The following is a 9,174-nucleotide window of genomic DNA, read 5'->3' as shown; positions in this document are numbered from 1 at the left end:
ATTCAATATATATATATATATTTTTGGACTGGGAAATGTTCAGATTCCTTATTAAGGTAATTCAAAAAATTAACAAATTTAATTTAACAAGATGCAGAACCCCTCCCATTATGAAAATAGTTGCCTCTCTCACTTGTCCAGTACTGAAAAATCCAAGTCCCAAGAGGTCATGGTCAAGCAGCGTCCAAACAGGGGCAGGGGGCCAGGGATCAGCTCAACCTCTCTCCTGCTCACTCCTCAGTCCCAGGCAAGCCCGGGACACAGCCCCTGAGACTTCCCAGTGCCCCGGGTTTCCACCAGCTCTGGGGCCACCTCCTCTGAGAAGTACAGAATATAACAATGTCTGAAAGAACAGTTTGCCAACTGTCTTTACAGGATTGTTGATGGTGGAGGCGGTGCAGGGGAGATGCCAGTATCTTCAGTCACTAGAATGCGTGTTTCCCTTTTCCTTCAATTTTTTTTTTGTTTTGTTTATTGGAATTAAAAACGGCTCCCTGCCACAAGTAAAAAGATCCAAACCCTCGGGGAACCAGCGTGAGCAGCCTGATGTGGACGAACTAGTCCATCGCGTGGATGGACTTTTGGCCGCTCGCCTCTTTCCAGGGCTCACCTTCCTCTGAGGAGGAGAGCAGAGCCGGTTCTCAGGCTGCGTTTATGGATAAATCCTGGCCTCGTCCAGCCCGGAGAGTGTGCCTCCCGGGTTCCAGCCAGCCCGCCAGCCAGGAGCAGTGAGATAATGAATGCGAAAAGGCGCAAAGCGGGAGATCGTCTTTCGTGCGGATTCCCTTCCCGGTAGCAAGCGCAGGGGGTAGGGGTGGAGGGATTCATCTTCCCACATTCCTACTTTGGGTTTTTCCGCTAGAGAAAGTGCGTGCAATCTTGTGTTCAGCCATGTCTGCCTTTCCGTTAAGGGTCCCTGAACGTCGCGGTCCCTCTCGGAATCCGCCCCCTCTGTCGGACCCTGTCCCGGCAGGGTAGGAGGGCTGCGGTGTCCAGATGGTGGCGCTCCCAGACAGTGCAACCCCCTCTCCCCCAGTGCAGCAAGAAAGCTAGTCTGGGACAAGTTTCAAAATGTTCACTGATACTTACCGCGAAGCTTCTCAGCAAGAGCCACGAGTCTGAGTAGCGGGCAGAAATCCATTCCCGTGACCGAGGTTGTGGAGGGAGCGAGTAGAGAATCGCGCCCCTCTAGTTTTAGCCCCAACAGTTCGGATTTCCCATGGCCCGCGCACTTCGCGTGCCTGGGCGCTCCACAGGGAACCGTGACGCCTCCGGGCAGAGATTTACAGGGATGGGGGCGGTCCGACTGAATGAGATCGAAATGGGACCCCTGGCAAAGGGTGGCAAGGGAGAAGCACCGACCGAAGGTATGTGCCTGGGGCGGAGGTGCTGGTCTGCCGCCGTCTTCTTGGCTGTGATGCCCGGCACCTCCGCTACCGTCCCGCCGCTGTAGCGCAGCTCCCCGAGCCTGCCCGAGAGCCCCGCGCCACCCCGTAGAGCGTGCGGAGCACCTCAAGAGGGGACAAGAGCCGGAACTGTTTCGCCGCTTTACTTTTTCCCAAAGGAGCCTGTGAGCTCCCGTAGTCACGGTGCCTAGCAGCGGGGAAGGGGACCAGCCCCTGCTCTCGCTTGCCCCACTCCCTGCTCCCAGAGCCCGGCGCAGGGGAGTCCCTGATCGACTGTTCAGTCGCTTGCTGCCATTAAGGGAGCCAACTAGCCTCTAGCAGAGATAAGTTCTCTAGACACTGGGTACCCAGACTGGGAGTGGAAGCTCTGGGCAGCTGCCCCCTGCTCCCCATGAGGTGCAAAAGGCTCTGAACGGGCAAAAGCACTCTGAGGTGGGATGAACCTTTCAAGGAGATATATCTAGGGTTCAAGGGCCACTGGCGCTCTCTCACACTCTGCTGGAGGCTACAGACTGGCTTGGGTTGGAACTGAACCCCAAGAGAGACCCCCGTGCCCCTGCTCTGCATTTTACATCGCTTTGCTAAGTGTTTGCGTTGCAAGGGAAGGGAGAAGAACTTGCTAGAAACGGAAGCGCAGTGGCTGGGGAGCAGGGAGGTGGATTCTGAGCTTGTCACCACGCAAAGTACCTAGGGGATGGTGGGGGCGGCTAGAGGGGAAGCACAAACAAGGCAGTCGGAAGCAAGACGACACCTCGTTGTGGATTTGTCCAAGATGAGTTGGAGATCAAAGCGGGGGTGTTTGAGGAGCTCTGATTGGTCGGGGGGAGGGATTTGGGGTGGGGCTAGCCACCTCTTGAGGCTTTAAAAGCTCATCGGAGAGGGGCGGGTTGCTGTCATTCGCTCTCTGATCCTCGGAGGGGAGGCAGCTTTCTGGAAGCTCCTGGTGACAGAGCGGGTGTTCGCTGTCCTGACTGGCTGGGAGAGCCAAACTGTCTCCGGCAGCAATATGGGGCCTACCCTGGCAGTCCCCACCCCGTACGGCTGCATCGGCTGTAAGCTGCCACAGCCAGACTACCCACCGGCTCTAATCATCTTTATGTTCTGCGCAATGGTTATCACCATCGTCGTAGACCTGATCGGTAACTCCATGGTCATCTTAGCTGTGACGAAGAATAAGAAGCTTCGAAATTCTGGTAAGCCACCCTTACTTCTTCCTACCTAGCGTGCAGCTACTTGCAAACACTAGGTCATTGGTTCGGGCGCCTAAAATAGGGACCGTTTGGACAGTGCCCTCACATTGAACGTCCCTACCCTCAAATTCCCTGAGAAACTGGGTGGTGATGTTCTGCCGGGGCCCCATAAATTGAGACCTTCTGAAGGCTGAGGGAGCTCGGGGAAATAAGCTTTTGGCGTCCAAGTGCAAAGCCCGGGTCCCGCGGTGCGCGGCAGACCGCTCAGCCCTGCCCCGTCGGAGACGTGATGCAGAGGGAGCCGGCACCCCAGCAGAGAGTGCGGCCACCGTCTGGGGACAGCACGCCGAGCCAGAGGCCACCGAGGTGGTGGCGCGGAGACAGCGCGGGCCGAATTGCTGCGGAGAGAGCCGCAAGGTTGCGACCCGCTCCGGGAAAGTTAAGTTGCCGCGGCCGCGGCGGCTGTGGCGGCGCTTACAGGAGCGCAGCGCAGCGGCGGCGCCCTGGGCCGGCCGAGCCCCAGCTGCTGCGGCTCTGGGGCTCCAGGGCGGCACCCAGGCGGCTCCCGGGCAGCGGAGCGCAGACCCTCGCGTCTGAGTGTGGAGCAGGGTGGTCTGAGTCCCCCGGGGCCGAGCTCCGTCCGCCCGTCCCAGGGCGCAGGGCGGAGAGAGCAGAGCGGAGGTCTGGGCGCAGCTGGCGGTGACAGCGACGGCAGCGGCAGCGGAGATCGCGAAGTCCGTAAGCGAGGTGCTGGGGGGTCTCAGGGAGGGCTGGCGGAGAGGTCCCGGAGCTGGGCATCTCGGGTGGGGGGCGTAGAAGGGAGAACAGGGCGAGGATGGCGGGAGGGCCGCGGGAGAGCTCGGAGGGGGCGGCCAGAGGCGCAGGGAGACTGCGAAGCACCGGGAGCCGGGATGGGGTTTGGCGGCGAGCCGGGAGCCGGTGCCCAGGAGAGGGGCCGGCTGCGAGCTAGGCTACGGGCGGCGCGGGAGGCTGCAGGGCGCGGCCACCGTTGCGGGGGGCGGGGGGGGGGGACTCCGCCAAGCGGTGAGCCCCCTTTTGCAGGTTGGGCGGGGGAGGGCGGAGGACGGGAGGGGAGGGGCAAAGGGGCCCGGAAGCCTCGCGCGGGTCCCAGGAGGGAGGGGGCGGCGCCCGGGGTCTCTGCTGCCGGGATCTCCGCCTGTGGGGGGCCAGGCGGCTGAACCGGGAGAGAGGGCGGGATGAGACAGTCGCATACCCATGGGACCCGGCGGGCGGGGCGCGAGGAAGAGGAAGCAGCCCGTTTTTGGAGGATTACTTTGAGGGGATGAGTTTCAAAATGCACTGACGGACACACAGTCATTAAAAGTTTTCTTTTACGCTCTGGTGCGTGTGTCTGATTTCACTTTGGTCCGCTGGAGACGCGAGGCTGCACGCTTGGACCTCACCCTCGGCCCAGTAGTGCGGTCCCAAGGAAGCAGAGAGCCCCCAGGGACCACCTGCGAAGCCCATTTTTTTTCTTACTTTTCTTCTTCTGCCCTTTCTTTTTTTCTTTCTTTCTTTCTTTCTTTCTTTCTTTCTTTCTTTCTTTCTATAATTCAAATAAAGGTTCTTATTGTGTTTTTGTTTTTAAGGCTTTTTCCTCTGCCTTTTCCACTTTCCCCAATTCATTTCTTTAAGGGAAAACCCTAGAAAGAACCTCTGGGTGGAAATCGCTGAGGCCGGCGTTCAGCGCTGGCAGGAGGGCAGAAGGAAACGTTCCTTTGCCCTTTTAAAAAGTGCTCATTTTCTCCTAGTCCAAGATGAAGTGCAGTATTTTGCCAAACCAATGCTAATTAGCATTGAGGTGTTTCAGAGAGAGAGGAGGGGGGGAGGGAGACAGCTCAGCGCCTGCAGTTGGCTTCTTCGTCCTTTTTTTTTGGACAGGTTTTACAAAAACGTTCCTATCGCTGCCGTACAAAACAGGACTGGGGGCCGACTCCCCCTCTTCACTTGCCTGCTTAGCTGCAAAACTCTAGTGAAATTCAGGGCAGGGGCGGGAACTCTTTACACAGGGCGTTGAATAAGCGGGTTCTCGGCTCTGCGCTGGATCCCAAGGAAGCAGGCACTTCGGCTAATCCTTGCCGGGATTTTCCTGATTGTTTTTCTCCCTACTCACAGTTTTTGGTCTCAGACTAAATTTTACAGGGTCTCCCTCCCCTCAGTTTTTACTCTTAGGCTACCTTGGAAATGGTAAGTATTTACCGGGTTTAGTCATTATTGTCTGATCTCGTTTTCTTAAGGAGACGACAGCCTTTAATGCCGTTTCTCAGACTGTTCTCTTAGACAGGTTTGCGTTTTAAAAACAACGCTAGGCTAGAAAAAGCAGAGGGCTCACTCATTTTTTCGGCGGGGGGGGGGGCGGGGTGGTGGTGAGGCTTCCTGACACTCCTCCAGCCTCTTCCCTTCCCCCCACACCTCCTGCCTACTTTCTACCCACAGCTTCTACCTGGCCTCTACGCCCTTCTCCCTTCCCTCCCTATCCCCATTTAAGGAAAAAGTTTGCATTCTGTTTTTGTCTAAAAAGGTGGCAGCATGTCCGTGTGTATGAAAGGTTCCACAAAGGGCTTCTGTGCTTACTGCTTTCTGACAAGTTCGTTCTTTTTTTTTTTTCTTTTCTCCCTGAAGCAGAGATGATATTGTTTGAAAGGAAAAAGGCACTCAAAGGACAGGTCTCCCAAACTCGGTTGTACATCACAATAATCTGGGGCATGCTTGCAAATAAACACAAAAACACAGGAGTGTTTTTTAAAAAGAATTCTAGAATTCTAAATTGTCACCTCTTCAGCCGGCCTTTCCCTCCAGTTTAAACTTATACGCTTCCATACTTAACCATTTATTTTCCCCTGCTTTTCCCCCCTTCCTTCCCCCTCGTATGTTTTTCAGGCAACATCTTCGTCGTTAGCCTCTCCGTGGCCGATATGCTGGTGGCCATCTACCCCTATCCTCTGATGCTGCATGCCATGGCCATTGGGGGCTGGGATCTGAGCCAGTTCCAGTGTCAGATGGTTGGATTCATCACAGGGCTGAGTGTGGTCGGCTCTATCTTCAACATCATGGCAATTGCCATCAATCGTTACTGCTACATCTGCCACAGCCTCCAATACGAGCGGATCTTCAGCGTGCGCAATACCTGCATTTACCTGGTCATCACCTGGGTCATGACCGTCCTGGCAGTCCTGCCCAACATGTACATTGGCACCATCGAGTATGATCCTCGCACTTACACCTGCATCTTCAACTATCTCAACAACCCTGTCTTTGCTGTGACCATCGTCTGCATCCACTTTGTCCTCCCTCTGCTCATAGTGGGTTTCTGCTATGTGAGGATCTGGACCAAAGTGCTAGCAGCCCGTGACCCGGCTGGGCAGAATCCCGATAACCAGCTTGCTGAGGTTCGCAATTTTCTAACCATGTTTGTGATCTTCCTCCTCTTTGCAGTGTGCTGGTGTCCTATCAACGTGCTCACTGTCTTGGTGGCTGTCAGTCCGAAGGAAATGGCAGGCAAGATCCCCAACTGGCTTTATCTTGCAGCCTACTTCATAGCCTACTTCAATAGCTGCCTCAACGCTGTGATCTACGGGCTCCTCAATGAGAATTTCCGAAGAGAATACTGGACCATTTTCCATGCTATGCGGCACCCTATCCTGTTCCTCTCTGGCCTCATCACTGATGTTCGTGAGACTCGGGAGGCCCGGGCCCTGGCCCGTGCCCGCGCCCGGGCTCGTGACCAAGCCCGTGACCAAGCCCATGAACAAGATCGTGCCCATGCCTGTCCTGCTGTGGAGGAAATGCCAATGAATGTCCGGAATGTTCCACTACCTGGTGATGCTGCAGCTGGCCAACCTGAGCCTGCCTCTGGCCACACCAAACCAGCTTCTGGCCACTCCCGGGCTGCCTCTGCCTACCGCAAATCTGCCTCTGGCCACCATAAGTCTGTCTTTAGCCACTCCAAGCCTGCTTCTGGCCACTCCAAATCTGCGTCTGGTCACCCCAAGTCTGCCACTGTATATCCTAAGCCTGCCTCTGTCCATTTCAAGGCTGACTCTGTCCATTTCAAACCTGCCTCTGTCCATTTCAAGGCTGACTCTGTCCATTTCAAGCCTGCCTCCAATCACCCTAAGCCTGTCACTGGCCACCACATTCCTGCTGGCAGCCACTCCAAGTCTGCCTTCAGCGCTGCCACCAACTACCCTAAAACCACGACTGGCTACATCAAGCCTGCCACCACCCACCCTGAGCCCACTGTTGCTGATAATCCTGAGCCTGCTACCACCAGCCACCCTGAGCCAGCAATTGCTGGCCACCCGGGGCCTGCCGCTGCCAGCCACCCTGAGCTCACTGTGTCCTGTCACCCTGAAACCACTGCCGCCGGCCACTTTGAGTGTGATGTCACTGATCTCCTTGAGCCTGTCTACAGCCCTGACAGTGGGTCCCCTGAGCCTGCTGCCAGCCCACTGGAACTTGCCACTGCCTCCCACGGTCCTGACCCCACTGTGATCACCACTACCACCAGTGATTATCATAAGATTGTGATCATTGATGTTGAAGCTGATTCTGATGAAATGGCTGTGTGAATAATGCTCTTAAGGGTGGCCAGGAAGCAGTCCACTTTCAAGTTTGTTTAGAATATGTAATTCAAAGTGAGATAACTTACTGCACCTACACACAGACACACATAGACATGCACTCACAGACGTGGTGTAAGCTACATCCACCTTGTAGGCATACTCCTTCTTTACAGAACATACTTTGAAAAAGTGTGTGTGTGTGCACGCGCGCGCATGTGTGCGCTTGCTATTTTAGAGACAAAATCTCCCCCAAGTTTCACATCTGTTCTTCTGAGCCTCCTTTTCGTTCTATAGTTGATCTTGAGCCAACAGTGATCCTTAAAATTTTAGAGTTGATTTTTTTCTCACCCTCGTATCCCCTTTTCTCCCCTCTCTTCATTTCCTCCTCTCAGTTCCTGCTTTATTCTCTCATTCCCCCGCCAGTGGGGGGGGGGAGGGGAGGAGTGCTTCTGTAAGTAAATGTGACCACAAAGCTTTATGTTTTTAAGTGTGTAACTCTATATTGTACTTTTTAAAATGGCAGTCAGAAAGGCAGTTTCGATAAAGTGCAAGTACTTGAAACAGTTTCTTTTCTGAGTTTCAGCAACAAGGTATGACCCATATCTGAAGAACACAATTTGATAAGCTCTTAATAAAATAAATTTTTATGCCTATGAGTTCAAATGGCAAAAGGAAAGATGTGGCCAAGCCAAATTATTTCTATTTTATGAAAACTCAAACATTGGTGCTGATTTTTATAGTCACCTTGTTTGCAGTCACTTAACCTTTTTAAACCTTCCAGAATTTTCTTTCATTTAGTTCCAGAGAAACAAATCCATTCAGAAACTAGTTACTTCTTCTGAAATCCAAATTTATGGTTGCTAGGACCAATTACAGTCATGTATTTAATATTCTAATTGACAACTACTCTTTACCTCAGATTTTTTTTTAGACTGCCTGATGTATTTGCATAATGTTTTCACATTTTTCTTTTTCATCCAGAAGGGAACTCAAGGTAATAGCTGGTCGCCAGAGCCTTTGTCTCCTGCCTTGTCCCTCAGCCTCTCAGCCTTTGGCTGACGTTCTGTGATCCACAACGTTAAGTTGTACACGTCTTGTATTAGCACACCTGATAGCCCAGGGAATGATTTTTCTCTAGAATTCAAGAAAAAGTTGTTTAATAAACATTTCTACTATTGATTCAAACTGACACAGAAAGCAAAGATTACTGTATAAAAGCTTGTAAAGATAAGGGGAAATGTATTATACTGCCTTAATTTGATTCTGTATTTGTGGTAGCAATTAAATAAAAGTGTTTTTGTGGCTTTGCTGTGTGATTTGTGGGTAAATTCACTTCTTCTTCCCAACTTTCTTGTGAGGAGGATTAAGAGGTGGGTGGAAAAGCACTGACCTTGGGGAATCAGAAGACTTGGGCTTAGGTTCCATCCTTTCTATGAGCTTGCTATAGAAAGCTCAGTTTCTTGACTCAGCAAACTGGCAGGCTTGGGGTGGGGTGGGGTGGGGGTAGAGAAGGGCTCCCTGGGTTTGGCGTGTGGTGACGATGGATGACCTGACCTGTCTACTCTTAGACTTCTGGACCTTGCCTGTCATGGCTTCTGAAAACAGATCTCTTTTTTACCCCCATGGAAGGCATGAAGTGCGACCCCAATAATGTCACAACTGTTAGAGGCTGCTGGGACCAAGTAACAGAGCTCATGAGCCAGTTGGGGGGAGGCACAGAAGTGGAAGGCAGGAAAGCAGATGTTTTCCTTTCCAGCTGGAAGATAGGTGGCAAGACCCCAGCCACTGGGCAAGGCTCCCTGACCTCGGGAACACAGTCCCAAGGGAATATCTAATGACAAGGAAATGCCCAAAATAAAGTGCTCTGTAAAAATAAAAATGGATTCAAAATGATATACAGTGGGATATCAGTTTTGTTAAGAAAATATGTACACTTAAACATGCACATATACATAGACACAGAGATATACACATGTAGTTGCTCTGTCCAGG

General features: G+C 52.9%; 1 protein-coding gene across 1 annotated transcript; it reads left to right on the top strand.

The window, feature by feature from the left end:
- The first annotated feature begins 2,412 nt into the window (after window positions 1–2,412).
- GPR50 (G protein-coupled receptor 50) lies at window positions 2,413–7,188 on the top strand. The gene is made up of 2 exons (XM_047097726.1): window positions 2,413–2,599; window positions 5,498–7,188. Exons 1-2 carry the CDS (start codon window positions 2,413–2,415, stop codon window positions 7,186–7,188), a joined length of 1,878 nt encoding a protein of 625 aa, XP_046953682.1.
- The last annotated feature ends 1,986 nt before the right edge of the window (window positions 7,189–9,174 follow it).

The sequence above is a fragment of the Lynx rufus genome, unplaced genomic scaffold, assembly GCF_022079265.1.
Source record: "Lynx rufus isolate CCGP_SWC_20201006 ecotype Redwood Valley unplaced genomic scaffold, mLynRuf1.p SCAF_40, whole genome shotgun sequence".
NCBI lineage: Eukaryota > Metazoa > Chordata > Mammalia > Carnivora > Felidae > Lynx > Lynx rufus.
This window is presented reverse-complemented; position numbering and strand designations above follow the sequence as displayed.